Source organism: Eurosta solidaginis, chromosome 4, assembly GCF_040869045.1.
Source record: "Eurosta solidaginis isolate ZX-2024a chromosome 4, ASM4086904v1, whole genome shotgun sequence".
In the NCBI taxonomy this organism is placed as follows: Eukaryota; Metazoa; Arthropoda; class Insecta; order Diptera; family Tephritidae; genus Eurosta; species Eurosta solidaginis.
Genome location: NC_090322.1, coordinates 26550898 through 26569898, shown reverse-complemented (window position 1 = coordinate 26569898; position 19001 = coordinate 26550898). Strand labels below are relative to the sequence as shown.

Genomic DNA, 19001 nt, shown 5'->3' with positions numbered 1-19001 from the left:
CGAAGTTAACTGTAATCATATACACTAGGGCGGGTCGAATTTTATGGAGAAAAAGGGGGGAAAAACTTGAGGTGCACATCCAGTTTCTGAATCTATGGGTCATACTGAGTAATATTGTGCATGGGACCATAGGTCTGAAATGAATTTCGAGCCTCCCTAATTTGGTTAGAAAATTTTATATCCCAATCCGAATAACAGCTTTCACAAATAAAATACATGAAAATAAATATCAAATTCGGATTCGGATTGGGATATAAAATTTTCTAACAAAATTAGGGAGGCTCGGAATTTATTTCAGACCTATGGTCCCATGGACAATATTATTCAGTGTGATCCATAGATTCAGAAACTGGATGTGCCTTTTCAGCAATAAACTTGGCCCACCCTAATATACACCCTAGCAATGCAGCTCAAAAAAATATGAATAAATGTAAGAGCCCTGCAAGTAGTTGGCAACAAAAAAACTTTAAAAAATATTTTTTTCCAAGCAGATATTTAGATAATGAATAATTGAAACATTCAACTTCCATAGTTGCCGAATTCATTAAACTTTTGAGCTATTTGACTTCGCACTTTCATTTGACTCAGCTTTTGCAAGACATTGGCGGCGGTTTTTGTATCCGCCTCCCAAATGGCTTCCTAGTTATTTATTCCTCTCTTTGGAAAGAACTTCTCATATTAATTATTATTATTATTATTATTATTATTATTAAGACACAAGTAAGACAGAGTCTTTTAACGTGCCACATTTCATTTGATACAATACTTTCTTAAGATTAAGGATTAGGGATTAAGGATTAGGAGTCTGAATCTTCTGTAAAAAAAAACCTACTTCTTAAAATATCTTATCGAAAAAATTACATTCGCGATGCAAAAATAGTAGTTATCTATCATCTTCGACACTTAACATCTTATCGCCTTGGTACTTCATTCCTATCAAAGTAGTTCCTAAATCCTGTTTCGCTTTCGTATCGTATCGAAATTAATAGGAACAACGGCGATATCTCCGGCGATCATTTTTCGGATCAGTGACTTGCCCTATAGAAAATGCTGGCACTCAATACAGCTGCAACTGTAAAGTACAAGCATTTTCAGTCGAAATAAATTATTTAGGTAACAAGTAAAGAACACGCATCGTTTCGGTAAAAAAAACACCAAAAATTGTGTTCGATAGAGGCTTTTTCCTTGATTACAACTTCACTAAACATTGTTTGCGGAACGAAGAATAAGATAGATATAAGGGTCAGAAGTTTTATGTTCAAATCCCATACCATTTTTTTTTTTCAGAACTAGGTAAACGATGAAAACGTTATAAACAACATTGGAAAGGTAATTAAATTTAAATTTGGCGAATATTATGAATATAACTTCGAGAAGTTTTGAAAAAATTGTGGAAAAAGGGGATACAGTTTTTAATTTTGTAGTTTTTTTTCCGGGTTCAAGGGAACAATAATTTTTTCTAATGCTATTTATTGTTATTTTTTAATTTTTCTAAATTTGAAAAATTGTATTTTGTTTTTGGAATAGTAAGTAGAAAATTTTTCAGACAACCTGCCATAGCTGCGCAGATAGATGCATTTCGAAGGATGCTAAGCCTTCATCATCAGTACGCGTTAGGCATGCTGCGCTAACCATTTAGCTATACAGCGGTGGTTTGTTTGACTGGCAAATTTGCTATTTCTATTCCTTTTTACCAACTATATTTATTCAGTCTTGCGCCATCTGGTGCAAATCACTGATAATGCTGGATTTTTGTTTATTGTCAATTACTTTATTTGACATTCCCAAGTGCTCATGGTTAATTATTGATAAATGATTCAAGGTTCGATTCGAGCCGATAAAAACAAGAACAATTGTATATTTTTTTCTCAAATGCCTTACTAACATTGTTGTTAAATTTGATATATATATGTTTTATACTTGGAAACACACCTCTTTCAAAATAACCGTTTTTGAGATTTAGCATTCGGCCGCGCTTTAAAAAAAATAGCCCTTAGCCGATCCAACACCCGCTACTCTGTCCACAGTATTTCTGCGTAGAAGACCTTCTACGTACGCGGCTTTTGGTTGCGCTCTATAAAAATAACCCTTAACCGATCCAACGCCGGCTAAGCTATTAAATCTACGTAGAAAGTGCTAGCCCGACCATCTCGGGAACGATTTATATGGCCACATTAAACCTTCAGGCCATCCCTCCCTCCCCACCCCAAAGTTCCATGAGGAGCTTGGGGTCGCCAGAGCCTCGTCTGTTAGTGAAACAGGATTCGCCGAGGATAGGTGAGGTTGACAATTGGGTTTGGAGAAGCTATATATTGCGCTGGCAACTTGAATTTGGTATTTTAGTCGCGGTAGGTACGACAGGCATACCTACCGCGGGTATATTCTGACCCGCTGGGTTCATAGCATCGCAGCGGAGCACTTGCCAAACACCGCCGAGGGGCGACCCCGCTTAGAAAAATTTTCTTCTAATTGAAAAATCTTATTTCTAAAAATTTGATGTTGCTTTGCCCGGGGTGTGAACCCAGTGTGATGGTAGCGTGCTCCGCCTACCACACCGTATGCCCTGGGTTCACACCCCGGGCAAAGCAACATCAAATTTTTAGAAATAAGATTTTTCAATTAGAAGAAAATTTTTCTAAGCGGGGTCGCCCCTCGGCGGTGTTTGGCAAGTGCTCCGGGTGTATTTCTGCCATGAAAAGCTCTCAGTGAAAACTCATCTGCGTTGCAGAAGCCGGACTGGCGGGATAGGATCTACATTTTTTATGCCGACTCCGAACGGCATCTGCAAAGCAGATGAGTTTTCACTGTCGATATTTTCATGTCAGAAATACACTCAGAGTACTTGCGAAATCAATGCCGACGAGCGACCTCGATTAAGAAAAAATATCATTCTAATTTAAACAACTTTTTTCTTAACTTTCGAAGTTGCTTTGCACGAACTTGAACGCAGGACGCAATCACACTCGGCTCTCGACACAGTAACAATTCGCTGCGATGCTATGAACCCAGCGGGTTAGGGGGTCAGAATATACCCGCGGTAGGTATGCCTGTCGTACCTACCGCGACTAAAATACCAAATTCAAGTTGCCAGCGCAATATATAGCTTCTCCAAACCCAATTGTCAACCTCACCTATCCTCGGCGAATCCTGTTTCACTAACAGACGAGGCTCTGGCGACCCCAAGCTCCTCATGGAACTTGGGGGTGGGGAGGGAGGGATGGCCTGAAGGTTTAATGTGGCCATATAAATCGTTCCCGAGATGGTCGGGCTAGCACTTTAATGGTGCTGTGTTACCGGAGCGTACCGGATCTGTATCCAGCAAAGGACCATCGATAACACTCCCCAAAGCCTTCGGGGAGTAACCTTATCGCTACAACAACAACAACAACAACAACATGCTATGAACCAATGACTATCTTACTTATGGCGTGACTAAATCTGTGGCTACAAGCCATAACAACCAAAGTAATACATATTTCACAGGTTTGCAGAAAAGCGTGTTGAATGTTCAAATTGTTACCAGAAATCAAGGCATTGCGTTGAGCTGGAAATTTTAACGTTAAATGGAAATAAATAACTTTTATTTTATTGATATTCAAATAGTCAAGTGAAAGGTGATTCAACTTTGCATTCCACCGACCAATAATTTTGGTTTGCCGTGCGATAAAACTCATTTACGTTAGCTTAAGTTTTTCAGTTTTCGGAGCTAGATCTTGTTATATGAGTATATCTCGTGAAATAAATGGAATATTAAAGTCTTGTGAAACTAGTTTTCTATACAATGGTGGTATATACATAAAAGACAAAAGAATCACCGTTGTGATAGCTGAATGGTTAAAGCAGGGGGCCCAAAACAGTGCCGGTGAAGGAGTTTGACAGCTCCAGAAAAGGCGATAAAGCACAAATTTTTTTTTATATAATACTTAAAAAGTAATGCATGAAATTAACCTAAAAATTTAGCGGTGTATTCCTTGAAAATGCAATAACTTTCTTTTGTTGACTTCAAAAACAAAACTTTAGATCTTGCAAAAAAAATTTTGACATTCGTATGTTTTGTTTATAATTTGAGGTGTTTCGAACCTCAAAGCGAAGCAAGAGCAAGTTAAATATTTATTTTATCGGTGTATAAATTTCTTTTTATCTATGCCGTTCATCCCGTGCAGCTGGCTTAAATAAGTTTAAAAAAAATCCAAAAACGCTTTGCAAACAAATCCAAACAATCTTTTTTCTATTATTTTATTATTTAATATCACGTAGTGAACTAAAGACCAACTTATTTACCCACTTACGTATAGCGTAAAACTTCTAAGTTAATCTCAATAGGGCTGATCACATTCAACACGGCGTCTACAGACCACAACCACAATAAAGCAAAGCTTGACGACAACCGTATTGGCTCCTTGATTACTTTGAAAGCGGCAGCCACCAATATAAATTACAGCAAATAGTAGCGAAAAAAAAAAAAAAAAATATTAGTTATGTTTTAAAAACGCCCAAAAGAATAATTTTAGCTAACCCCCAGCGGGTTAGGGGGTTAGAATATACCCGCGGTGGGTATGCCTGTCGTAAGAGCGACTAAAATACCAGATTCAAGGGGCTGTGTAACGCAACCCTTCAGGTTGGCAGCGCAATATACAGCTTCTCCAAACCCAATTGTCAACCTTACCTATCCGCGGCGAATCCTGTTTCACTAACAGACGAGGCTCTGGCGACCCCAAGCTCCTCATGCAACTTGGGGGTGGGGAGGGAGGGATGGCCTGAAGGTTTAATGTGGCCATATAAATCGTTCCCGAGATGGTCGGGCTAGCACCTTAATGGAACTTGGGGGTGGGGAGGGAGGAATGGCCTGAAGGTTTAATGCGGCCATATAAATCGTTCCCGAGATGGTCGGGCTAGCACCTTAATGGTGCTGTACTACCGGAGCGTACCGGATCTGTATCCGACAAAGGACCATCACATCGATAACACTACCCAAAGCCTTCGGGAAGCAACCTTATCGCTACAACAACAACAACATTTTATTATCTGTTATTTACTTCTATATTAGTTTTTATTGACAAAATAAAAAGGACGCCACTCAGTGTCGCTTCCAAAAAATAGAATTAGGTTTAATCTGGCTACAACATATTTCGTGATTGATTGTCGTGCTGCTCTGTCGCGCCGAAAATAACGACGCTCATAAGAACATATGTAAAAATAATATGACAGATGTGGCGGCTATACCGCCGTCGTGAATGTAATCAGCCCTAATTTCCTGATTTCAAGTAACGATTTAAACAATTGAAACGCTCTCCTGAAAACCTATGAAAAATTACTTTGTTATGTTCAAGTTATGCGACATCGAACAATGGATAGTGAGAAGTGGGATTTGTATCAGGGCACGTATTACGCTTTACGCTCAGTGACTGAAAACCATTTTCACTCAAACGATAACTATGAAACTGTCAAACTACTTCTAAAAATTGCAAAAAATTATGGATTGAAGGAATACTATTTGTCGTTAGTTCGCTAATTAATAGTCATTTATCTGATCCACCATTTCGGAACTATTGTTAATTAAAAAATTAGTTTCGATCACGGATCGTAAAACGTAATACGGGTGCAGATTGCTATTCGATCATTATTCAGTCACAATCAAGCGTACAAACCTCTGTGCCTGAGAGGACCCAGTCATAGATAACGCTGTTCCTCAAAAATCACGGGATCTGCCAACTCTACTCCGCATTATGCGGCTGCAGTCAAATATGACTGATAGGACACCGTCATAGATTACGTTTTTCCTAAAAAATCACAGGGTCTGCCAACCCTACTCTGCATTACGCGGCTGCAGTCAAAAATGACTGATATGTCTTAACAGTCGAACGCGCGGTTTTCAAATAGGTTTTTTTGAGCTTTAACTAAGTTTTATATGGAACGAAATAAAAGGCGCGAGGTATTTTATATTTGCGTAATAAATGTAATAGACAAAGTTTGTATTGAAAAGGAAAAACAAACATTTTATAATAAATACCATAAATAAATATCTCAATAAAAATGTATTATTTACTTGTGTCTTTTAAAATGAAAGTTTGTTATGCTCTCTAAATTCTAGCTTAAAATGGTAAATATTTTGAGGAAAATAGCAAAATGTTACTTATGATGATGCTTTATTTTTTTTTGCTTAAATAAACTATAAACTTACAATAAGTTTTATTTCTAATAATTTCAAAACTGGACTTAACATTTTACAAATAATATTAGAAAATAAAATATTGATAATGATCAAATGTAGCATTTTATGTAATAAAACAGGATTTTAAAATTTTAGATACAAATTTAAAGACAAAAAATTATTCAAAAATGTTTAACAAATTAAGCATGCAAATACATTTAAAATTTCTTTAAATTAAAAAAAGTTTAATAACTTGACATGTTTACATTCTGGAATTTTACAATAGTGCACTTATATAATCAAATTTCGTACGTGGTTCAAAAATTTCGTAAACCACTCGAGGTTTACGCTGATATGAGGTCTTTACATACATATTTAGATTAATACCCTAAATAACAGAGGCAGTCAGTGATGATGAACTTTAGCAATAACTTCCCTAAAACTTCAATAATAATTGGTTACCTTTATTTGTTGTGTTTGCTTTTCTCTGCAACTCTATATAAAATTTAAGGCCTTTTCAAGGCTTTGTTGGTACATTTTACATAGACGCTATGTTCTTTTGGCAATACCAGATTACCCACAGTTGCCCAAAGCAGTATTTTCGTACTCGCTTCGATACAAGTACAATGTTTTATATGAGCAGGGGAAACCTCTAGCTATCAAAAAAATAAAATAATAATAATACGTGTGCACATGAGTATAAAGGACATATGTATGTTCATATACAAATGTATGCACTTCTAACAATTTTCAGTTCTTTTATATGTAATGATTTTGTTTGTAATATTTAATGTGATGGCTTATATGGAAGAATACTGTTTAATTTAGTATATCAAAAACGCTTTATCTCACAATTTTGTTCGAGAACGCCCTATCTCAGAACGCTTTTAATCACCTCAAAATTTATTGGGGCATATTCATAGCCAAAATTATGTATGTACTTAAAGTAAGGTACAGCTTTTTCACATAATTTCCTACGGGCTATCTGCCAAAAAAGCTGTCCTTAACATTTCGTACCTACTAAGGCGTTGAGTCCCGAATATCCTTTGGAACTCGAGATTTAAAAATGACAATTTCGGTATACTGGTCAGAGACAGTTACCTTTGAATTTTGATTCAAAAATAATTATGTAGCCTACACACATATGAGTAGTTTAACAAAAATATTTATTTCTGTCCAATTCAATATGAATTTTTTTACAAATAACAAATTTGTTTCGTTAAAAAAAAATAAATAATTTATGTTGTGTGTTGAGATTTGTAACGTACATATAAAAAAGGCTGTACTTTACTAGAAAGAGTATTTTCTGTGATTAGAGCTTACAAAAAAGAAAACAGTGGCATTCAATTAAAGTTTTTTAAATTTCCAACGAAAGATCCCGAAGAAATCCCGAGAACTGTAACAAATATAATCCTGGGGTTCCGGGATGGCAAAATGTACTCGTTGTCCTATACCTACTAAATTTCGACTATGAATATGCCTGTTTGAATTTATAGAGAGTTTTTGAATAAAATTCTGAGGATGCGCGTTTTTTAAACTTAGCAGTCGAATGTAGAGTATAACTAAAACGATGGTAAATGCAAAATGCATGTGCATGTAAGTACTTAAGAGGGAAACAATTTTTGCGCACTTTTTTTTTTGACAATCCCTAATCGGCCGGTTTTAAGTTCAAGACAAAAATTATTATGTTTATTTACATTCGATACATTTACAGTTTTGAACACGAACATCGAAGTGTCAATTTTTATCAAATTTCTTTTTTTTGTCTGGCGAAAACGAAAAACACGTAAAACTCCTTTTCGTCACTTAATATATTTTTTATTGTATTATAAAAACAATAATACTTTCCAATACAAAATTGTTTCGGCACTCGCGTGGTGCCATCCTCAGTTGGTAGTGTTCAACTAAACATTGTCTAATACATATATCGCAGAATAAGTCCATAAATATCAAAAATATGCAAACATAATTTACTAAATACAGTAGCTACATATAACAAAAGTAATGAGAAAATGTGCAATGACAAGAACAATAACAATAGCAAGCAAATCATAAGTTTACTGTATGGCTGAAAAAAGAGTAGAGTACAGTGGGCCAATATCCCGATTCACCGCGATATTTTTGTTTACATAAATATGTAATGATTCTAAGATATTTAATCTATTGATATTAGATTCCGATTTAATCACTTTACAGTCATCCTCACTCAATACGTGCTCGTTCAATAAAGCGTGCTCCGCAATTCCACTTTTCGGTTCAATATTTTTAATGTACTTCAAATGTTCGCTCATCCTGATACGTACAGTGCGAGTCGACTGGCCTATGTATTTTGCGCCACATACATCTCCGTCGTTATTGATTTGTGAGCATGTGACCGAATAAACCCCCGGCTTATCTAAACTGTCACTCTTGTCCTTCGTCGATTTAAGCAAAGATTTCAGCTTTGTCTTTGTTTTTGGAACAACCTTAAGGTGTGCTTTATTGAAAACTTTTTTAATATTGTTGAAATAATGTGGATCGTACGCGATACTACAAATAGCGTTGCCACCATTTTTGCCCACTGTATCGAAAAACGAGGTGCATTCTCTTCTTTCCTTTTTTATTTGGTGTCTCTTAATTAGCTGTATGATGATGTTAGGGCAGTACCCATTCGTTTCAGCTATACTTATTATCTTCTCTTTTTCTCTTTTAAATGCGCTGCAGCTGAGCGGTACATTTACAAGGCGATGAGCCATAGAATTAAAAGCTGCCAATTTGTGGCAGTAGTGGTGGTTTGATTCAATTGGAATGAAACGCTCAGTGGATGTGGGTTTTCGATAAATATCGAATTCGATAAATCCGTCGATATTGTGTATAAGTTTGAGATCAAGGAAAGGTAGTACATTATCATCTTCAGTTTCATATGTAATCTGTATAGCATTATCTATTAAATTAAACAAGTTAAGCGTGTTAGTTCAAATAAAGCACCAGCGACTCCGAGTCAACGATACGATAACGAGTTAGCCCTCGGAAGAATAGAACCTGATGAGGCCGAAAATGTACGATTTAGCCTAAAACAAGTTTTACTAGGAAAACCAGGCCCTAATAATTCTAAACAATCCAATAAGTTTCATAACGCTGTAAAATCTTTAAACCAAAAGAACATATTTATTACGAAATCCGACAAGGGAAACTGTGTTGTTGTGATGAATGAAGATGATTACAACAATGGTATGCGTGCTTTGATTGAGGAAGGTAAATACGTCAAAGAAAAAAATCCTCTCCCAAAAATGAAGAGAGAAGTTGTGGAGCATCGGAAAAAGTATGCCGAACTTTTCGGCCGTCAGTGGGACATGAAAATGCATAGATCGTATGTGCGGGTCCCCTGTTTATATGGACTATACAAGGCGCACAAACCGGGAAATACATTTCGACCAATAATTGCCGGTTATACTTCCCCTACATCTAATATAGCCAGATGGCTGAGCAATTATTTTAATAGTCTCAAAAGCTTTGATGAATTTTCCATAAAGGATTCTTTGGAATTAGTATCGAAAATAAAAGATGTACGCCTGAGCTCAAATGAATGCTTTGCGTCATTCGATATATCCTCGTATTTCTCCAGCGTGCCGAAGAAAGGAGCCTTGGATGCGCTACTTGCTTGGCTCGATAGGCAAAACATTAATCCCTCGGTCGCTGGTGCTTTATTTGAACTAACCGTTTTATGCGTGAACCAGTTATTTTTCCAGTTTAGAGGCGAATTCTTCGAGCAAACCGATGGCTTACCGATGGGATTAAATATAAGCCCCTTCTTATGCAACCTTTTTATGAACACTGTCGAAGAACAATTAATCCAGAGCTCACTTTTCCCACGGGTATATTTTCGATATGTAGATGATTGCGTGGTCATTATTGAGAAGGAACAAATAGAAAACACGCTTAACTTGTTTAATTCAATAGATAATGCTATACAGTTTACATATGAAACTGAAGATGATAATGTACTACCTTTCCTTGATCTCAAACTTAAACACAATATCGACGGATTTATCGAATTCGATATTTATCGAAAACCCACATCCACTGAGCGTTTCATTCCAATTGAATCAAACCACCACTACTGCCACAAATTGGCAGCTTTTAATTCTATGGCTCATCGCCTTGTAAATGTACCGCTCAGCTGCAGCGCATTTAAAAGAGAAAAAGAGAAGATAATAAGTATAGCTGAAACGAATGGGTACTGCCCTAACATCATCATACAGCTAATTAAGAGGAACCAAATAAAAAAGGAAAGAGAATGCACCTCGTTTTTCGATACAGTGGGCAAAAATGGTGGCAACGCTATTTGTAGTATCGCGTACGATCCACATTATTTCAACAATATTAAAAAAGTTTTCAATAAAGCACACCTTAAGGTTGTTCCAAAAACAAAGACAAAGCTGAAATCTTTGCTTAAATCGACGAAGGACAAGAGTGACAGTTTAGATAAGCCGGGGGTTTATTCGGTCACATGCTCACAAATCAATAACGACGGAGATGTATGTGACGCAAAATACATAGGCCAGTCGACTCGCACTGTACGTATCAGGATGAGCGAACATTTGAAGTACATTAAAAATATTGAACCGAAAAGTGGAATTGCGGAGCACGCTTTATTGAACGAGCACGTATTGAGTGAGGATGACTGTAAAGTGATTAAATCGGAATCTAATATCAATAGATTAAATATCTTAGAATCATTACATATTTATGTAAACAAAAATGTCGCGGTGAATCGGGATATTGGCCCACTGTACTCTACTCTTTTTTCAGCCATACAGTAAACTTATGATTTGCTTGCTATTGTTATTGTTCTTGTCATTGCACATTTTCTCATTACTTTTGTTATATGTAGCTACTGTATTTAGTAAATTATGTTTGCATATTTTTAATATTTATGGACTTATTCTGCGATATATGTATTAGACAATGTTTAGTTGAACACTACCAACTGAGGATGGCACCACGCGAGTGCCGAAACAATTTTGTATTGGAAAGTATTATTGTTTTTATAATACAATAAAAAATATATTAAGTGACGAAAAGGAGTTTTACGTGTTTTTCGTTTTCGCCAGATATTTGCGTCGCTTAGCACTCAAAACAAACATATAATTCTTTTTTTTAATTTTCGACAATTTTAGGAAAAACTTAAATGGATTTTATAACTGAACTGTGCAAACCAGTCTAAAAAAACGTTTTCGAAAAAATTTGCGAAAATTTCAAATATTTTATTTAATTTTCAATTTTCTTATGTGTGCAGTTTAGTAGGCCATAATTTTTTTCGTTAAATGCACATACATACACCCACACACACACAGTCGCGAAAATGAAAATAACATTTAATATAAGCTCGTTGTATAGATCCATTTCAGGAAATGCTAAAGGTTAATGACATTTTGAATAAACATATAAATATGATGTGGACCTCAAAAGTTGCGCCGGATTTCATAAAATTTTGGGTGCGAGATGAATTGCCCTGGCCCGTATTACGTGTTACGATCCGTGATCGAAACTCATTTTTAAATCATAATTGCTCTGAAATAGTGGATCGTAATAATGGCATATGCGAACTAGCGACAAATACTACTCGTTCGATCCATAACTTATTAAAATTCTTAGAAATAGTTTGGCAGTTCCATAGATCGTTACACGTAATACGGGCCCTAATTTCCATTTAAACTTAGAATTCAGGCCTGGAAAATATACTGAAGGAATGTTTCGAAAAAAGGCTGAGAAGTTCCCTCTAGATGTGAAACAGGATGGTAAAATAACAATCAATTGTATTTATATCAGGGATGTAGAATTTATAAATTTTTAATTCACCGAAACAAGCGCACCGTAATGCATTAACCCCTTACGGAAAAATTTTAATAAACGATTCTGCTATTTTCATGTTCACCACTGTACGCATAACTCTATAAAAGCGCCGCCACATAAGCAGTTTTTCATATAGATACGTTTAGCGCAATCTCATGCATTATGAGTAGATTGCACGTATTTTTATGGAGAATGGGAGATTAAGCGACACTGGCGCCATCTGATATGAAAAAGTAGCCAACTCCCAACTTTTGTTGCAAGGAAAGCATATGAAGAATTTGACATTTGCTTTGGGTAAAGGTGCTTTCACACTTTGCAAGTGAAATTATTTTCCCACACGTTGGTAACTTTTCTAACATATTGTTACGAATATTAGCAAAACTAAGGGGTGCTGCTATCTCTAAGCCGATGCTAAGCAGTGACGTGAATTCACATCAATAATTCAATCATTATGTATCTACATAAACGAAACAATAATTGCGTCTACACATATGTACCATGTACGTATACGAGCAGCGGAGAGTCAATGCACAAACACATGCATATATCTGAGATACTCCTGAAAGTATGCAATAAAATCGTGCAATTGTAGTTACAGCTGAGAACTTTGAGAGCTGATGGACTAGAAGATTCTGGAAATGGAAGCGCCTAGAAGATGCAACGTTGAAATCAGAGTATAAAAGGCAGCAATTGTAGAGGCGCTGGAATTCAGTTTTATTTGAGCTATCAATCAGTTTGGTTATTAAGCAAGCTATTCGTTGCACAGTTTGAGTGTTATTGTGAAGTACTTTAATAAAGGCCATTTTGCATTATTACATATTGGAGTTATTTATTCAACAGTTTAGTGATTCGAACTTAGCAGAGGGTTGTAAATAAGAGGATTTGCAAGTAAATTCGTTACAATATTTCACAGTTAAAAACTGCAATATAACAAATGAATACGACACAAAATATGTTAGCAAGTATTTTTGTTGTATAGAGAGAATGTTTATAAGAGTGCTTTGCGTTGAGTGTGAATGGGCAAGGCGAAATAAACTTCAATTTCCAAGTCTGAAGTTCCTTCATATTTACAAACGCAACATCTTGGTTGATTGTGGCGACGTTATTGGAATGCATAAGCTTGTGTTAAATGCATCTATATGAAAAATGTCATTGTGTCTCGGCCATAAATTAGATTTAGTTTGCGTTACATAAAATATTCACACGTGTAATACATGAAATATTCACACGTGTAAATGCGTTATAATGGTTTAAGGTTAGACTAGACATTTTTAGAAAACACTGTACTTCATATTAATTGTATCAGCATACTATGCTAGTTATAATCTGTAATTACCTGACAATAATAGGAAAACTAAGGTTATTAAATACATACATATTTACTTAAGCTAAAAATAAAATAATCTCCCTCGAATGACAAGCACAGAGCAAACATTATAAATATTATTGGCCAGTGCAAGGCGAATCTATACAAGGTGATGGCAAAGAAAATTCAACCCAATTCGCCGTGCAGAAGAATATCAAGTCAAAAGAAAATTAGCATTGATTTCAATTAACTGACATATTTTTGTACGATAGCGAAAGAGTTTTTATTTGTTAAGAGCCGTAACTCGATACTGTTGCAAATTACTCGATGCTTTCTCAAGGCAGTCGCTGTATTTTTTCTTTAATCAGATTCATTCATGAAAATGCGTTCAATACATTTTCTTGGCGTGTTTGCATTAAATTAATTAATTAATTCTCTTTCCGAAAATCGCAATTACGCTAAGTCACTACACATCATAAATATAAAGGATGCAGTTAACCAAAACTTGCCAAAACTTCCTTGAGAAAACAATCGGCATGGATTAATTTGCGAAACTAAATGGTCAGTAAAACGAATTGACGAAAAGTTTTGCGAAACAAAAAGTTTTGACGATCAGCAAAGATTGGTTTCCATTTCATAAATTACATTTTACTTCAGCCTCCTTGAAAATATAAACCGAAATCAGTATTTTGCAAGGCGAATTCAGTACCAGGTGTTATTATCCCAACAGCTTATTGCTTCTTCTTGATTATTTTCCATACAGCGTCTTGTACTTTAATATGTCAGTTAATCAAAATCAATGAAAATTTTATTTTGACTTGATATTCTTCTGTGCGGCGAATTGGTTGAATTCGCTTTGCCACCACCTGGTATGGATTCGCCTTGGTATCTTGCCTTGTTGTCACCTTTTTAAGGCGAATTTAGTATGAACACTTGACTGCTTGTATTTTTTCCTAGGGAATTCTCGTAATAAGAAACGTCATTAAAAGGTTAAGCACAGCCTATAAGTATTTCATTAGACTATCATGCTACCTTAATAGGAACAATAGGAAGAGCAAAACAACCTTTATCAGAATAAGGTTGAAGAACCCAGAAACATGGAAATCGGTTAATAATAACGTAACGTAACATTGTTAGCGTTCTTCAAAAGTGTACGGAGATACAGATTGTTCTAAAAGGCTAACAGATTAGCGCAATTTTCCACTTACAAATGAAATAAAAAGAGGGATAATTAAAAAAAAAGTTTTAGGAACATATTTGATCTCTTCTCACAAGTCAACCTAATAAATCCGCACTGCAACAACCGGCGCTTTTTGCCCTAAAAGCCCATAAGCACTTTTTCATATAGATGCGTTTAACACAAGCTTATGCATTATGAGTAGATTGCATGTATTTTTATGGATAATGGTAGAATGAGCGACACTAGCGCCATCTGATATTGAAAAGTAGCCAACTCCCCAATTTTGTTTCAAGCAAATCATAAGAAGAATTTGACATTTGTTTTGGCTAAGGGCGTTGGCACACTTTACAAGTGAAATTATTTTTCCCACCCTTTGGTAACTTTTCTAACATTTTTCACAATTAAAAACTGCAATATAACAATCGAATACGACACAAAATATGTTAGCAAGTATTTTTGTTGTATAGGGAGAATTTTTACAACAGTGTTTCGCGAAATTTTGTATGTGAATGGGCAAGGAGTAATAAACTTCAATTGCCAAGTCTGAAGTTCTTTTATATTTACAAACGCAGCACCTTGGTTGATTGTGGCGATGTTATTAGAATGCATAAGCTTGTGTTAAACCCATCTATATGAAAAATGTCATTGTGTCACCGCCTTAACCGAAACAGGCATGCGTTGCGACAATGTAAAACAAATGTGCAAACGTCAAACCGAATGTCATGCAGAACAAAAATTGGAAATCGAGTTACAGCTCCGACACATGAGCAGTTTTTCATATAGATGAGTTTAACACATGCTTATGCATTATGAGTAGATTGCATGTATTTTTATGGAGAATGGTAGAATGAGCGACACTAGCGCCATCTGATATTGAAAAGTAGCCAACTCCCTAATTTTGTTCTAAGCAAATCATAAGAAGAAGAATTTGACATTTGCTTTGGCTCAGGGTGTTGGCACATTTTGCAAGTGAAATTATTTTTCCCACTGGTTGGTAAATCTTCTAACATTTTTCACAATTAAAAACTGCAATATAACAGTCGAATACGACACAAAATATGTTATCAAGTATTTTTGTTGTATAGGGAGAATGTTTACAACAGTGCTTCGCGAAATTTTGTATGTGAATGGGCAAGGCGTAATAAACTACAATTGCCAAGTCTGAAGTTCTTTCATATTTACAAACGCAACATCTTGGTGGATTGTGGCGATGTTATTGGAATGCACAAGCTTGTGTTAAACGCATCTATATGAAAAATGTCATTGTGCCGCCGCCTGTAGGTTTTCACGCAGCAAATTCAATTTTGGTTGCTCTCATACAAGTTGTATGTGCATGAGACATTTTTGACAGAAATTACTTGCGTGCGTTTATATTAGGTTGGCATATCAATAATATTTGTCCCTTTTTGAATTTGAGATGCTATTTTCGAAAATATGATAGCTTTTTTGGTGAATTACATTTGAGCTTTTCTGAATTACCTCCCAGTAGGTTTCAAAATACATTTTTTTATGTTTAGATTTTTCTGAATTTCTTTCAATATTTCTGAAATACTCTTGGAAAAAATATAGCAATATTTGTCATTTTTACTCTGGGCTCGTCAGGTATACATAAACTGTAACTGCAGCCTTTTTGCGCTGCTCTAATGTAATACAAACTTTTTTCATTCTTACCTATGCCCAAATTATATTTAATTGGTAATGCAGCTAAGAGTTTTGCATATGATTTTAATGTGCTTGTCATACCTAAATATAAAGTGTTTTTCTTCTCTCATGCAGCTGCCATTTTACTTAAGATGTTTATGCTTCATATGATAGCTTAATCCGCTTGGATGTGTATAATTACTTGGACAATATTTGCACTTATATCGCTTCGTGTCCGCAAGTAATTGTGGTTTCCCACCAGCAGCATTAGCATACCCCTCTTCTTCATTTTCATCTTCATCATCATCATCATCATCATCGTCGTCGTTGTCATTATTATGTTTGCGCTTCATTACACCACTTGAATTTTCATCAATATCCTCGTCTGCTTGTTCATTACTATTACTGTCATCATCATCACCGGCATTTTCATCATCATTATCATCATCATCTACGACTTCGCCCTCTTCATCATCCTCTTCATTTTCTACCTCACCTTCGGAATCCGTTACCATTTGCGCATAATCATCGCCTGGTTGTGGTTCTTGTCCAGGTATAACAGCTTCAAAAATTTCCAATGGATTTATATTTTTGCTACCTTCCTTGCGCTTTGCATTATTCGAATTTGCTGCCGCATCTTTACGTGCGGCAGGCGTATTCTCGCAACCAGGACAAGCATATGGCTTACGCAAATATATAGCGCTGGTGAATATTTCTTTGCAGTAGTCACAGCGATATTTACGATGCATCTTCAAATGATTAGACAAATGATGACGTAAACGGAATAATTTAAAACAAAAGTCACAGCGAAATGGTCGCTCTTCTTTATGTTCGGCCATATGAATATCACGCTCCTTACTACTGCTCATCACCTGACCACATACCATGCATGGAAATGTTGTTGCATTTTCATGTGTCATAATATGTGCAATAAAATGATTCTCTGTACCATATGAAGCACTACAAATGGTACATTTGTGTTGTTTCTCTTTCTGATGCGTATTCATATGGTAACGTATGGCTTGTTTAGATTTGAAACCTTTTTTACAAATCGGACATTTAAACGGCGTTTCATTTGAATGTTTGATCATATGATTACGATATAAAGAATAATATTGAAAGGTTTTATTGCATAATGCACAATAGGCAGTCCCGCGTATTTGACGGCGTTTCGCCTTCATGCCATCGACACCGAGGCCACCGCCGCTGTAATCAGCTAAAGCGCTGCCCAATATGCTAGCATCCATTGAATCGTTGGGCGCAATAAGTAATTGGTTATCGTAATCATCGTCGTCGTCAATTTCGTACGGGCCACCAACGCCTCCGGTATCGAAATCTTCCTTTCCAAACGCATAATCGGAAGCGTCAAAATCTGCAGTGCTGCTGCCATTTTCGATTTTATTTTTTAATTTAACTTCTGGCGTGGAAGCGTTGTAGTCATACTTGTTAGAAGAGTATGATTGAAAATTGGCTGGATCAGCGCGCCATTGTGCTGCCGATTCTTTTTGGTTGGAAGTATTATCGAAACCACTAGAACCACCGCCCAATGTGCGCAGAGTTTCATCATCGTTCGTCTCATCTACGTCGACGCTATTCAATCTTTTTGGTTTGTTAACTTCCTTTTTACTCGCTCCACATGGTCTTGTAGCTCCTGGTACTGCTGCTACCTTTGCATGCCTTTGTGGTTGATGATCTCGGTATGTTGCTGGTTGTTCATGTCCATTTAAGTTGTAATCTTCAGCCTCTGTATGTACATTTACATCGAGATAGTTGCTGCAATCCATATACTAATATGAAGAATTATTTATATGCGTTAATAGGGTGTATTAGAATTCATTTATTATAATGTAGTATTCAATTATTGTAATGTAGTATTCATTTATTCTTTTCCTTGTCAGCAAATATAGTTGCAAAGATATTTTCACGTATGAATTTCTGGTAAATCTACTATCGACCAGATTTTCACTATGTGCTAAATCTTGAAAAAAAAAAACCGGGAGAAAAAAATTTACACACATCACCTCTTCGTCGACTTTAAAGCAGTCTTCGACAGTACGAAAAGGAGCTGCCTATATACCCCTATGTCTTGGTTTCCCCACAAAACTTATACGGCTCTGCAAAATGACGTCGAGCTCAGCTGGTGGTGTTGCTCAGTCAAAATTGGGAAGGACCTCTCTGAGCCGCTCGAAACTAACCGAGGTTACAGTCAGGGTGACTCCATTTTGTGCGACTCTTGATTATGCTTTAATTTTTGGAGAAAATTATACTAGCGGCAGAACTTAAAATTTCTGGAACCATATCTTATAACAGCATGCAGTTACTGGCGTATGCTGATGCCACTGTTATTATTGGCCTGAACACCCGTGCCGTAAGTTCTACTTACTCCTAACTGGAAAAAGAAGCGGAAAAGGTGGATTCGATGGTGTATGAGGACAACACGAAGTGCTTTCTGTCAACAAGGAAAGTCATCGCATTTTCTCCTTGGCAACCAAGCCACTGTTGGCAGCCATAATTTCGAAATAGTAAAAGACTTTGTTTATTTTGACCTAGCATTAACATAAAAATGATTCTTGGCTGGATTTCAGAGCCAACATCAGCAAGAATCACCTCTGCCAACAAATGTTACTTTGAACTAGATAGGCAATTGAAAAGTAAAGTATAGATAGGCAAACGAAAAGCATACTCTACAACTCACTTATCATACTCGTCTTGCTATATGCTGCATCTGACAACATCAGATGAGGCGGTGGTGGGTGGGTGGTGGGTGGTAGTATTGGAGAGAAAAGTTCGTCAAAAGTTCTATAGACCTCTACGCGTTGGCGACGCCGAACGCACCACAACCACAACAAATATCTTTTGATGCTCTATTTAAATAAAAAATGAATATT

At 36.2% G+C, this 19001-nt stretch overlaps 1 protein-coding gene across 1 annotated transcript in view; it reads right to left on the bottom strand.

The window, feature by feature from the left end:
- Positions 1 to 3251: 3251 nt before the first annotated feature.
- The window catches only part of LOC137249420 (uncharacterized), a 38610-nt gene continuing 22860 nt past the window's right edge, over positions 3252 to 19001 (bottom strand). Inside the window, exon 2 of the mRNA XM_067780903.1 lies at positions 3252 to 17900. Within this exon, the coding sequence (XP_067637004.1) occupies positions 16257 to 17900 (1644 nt within the window). The 3' untranslated portion in view covers positions 3252 to 16256. The remainder of the gene's footprint in view (positions 17901 to 19001) is intronic.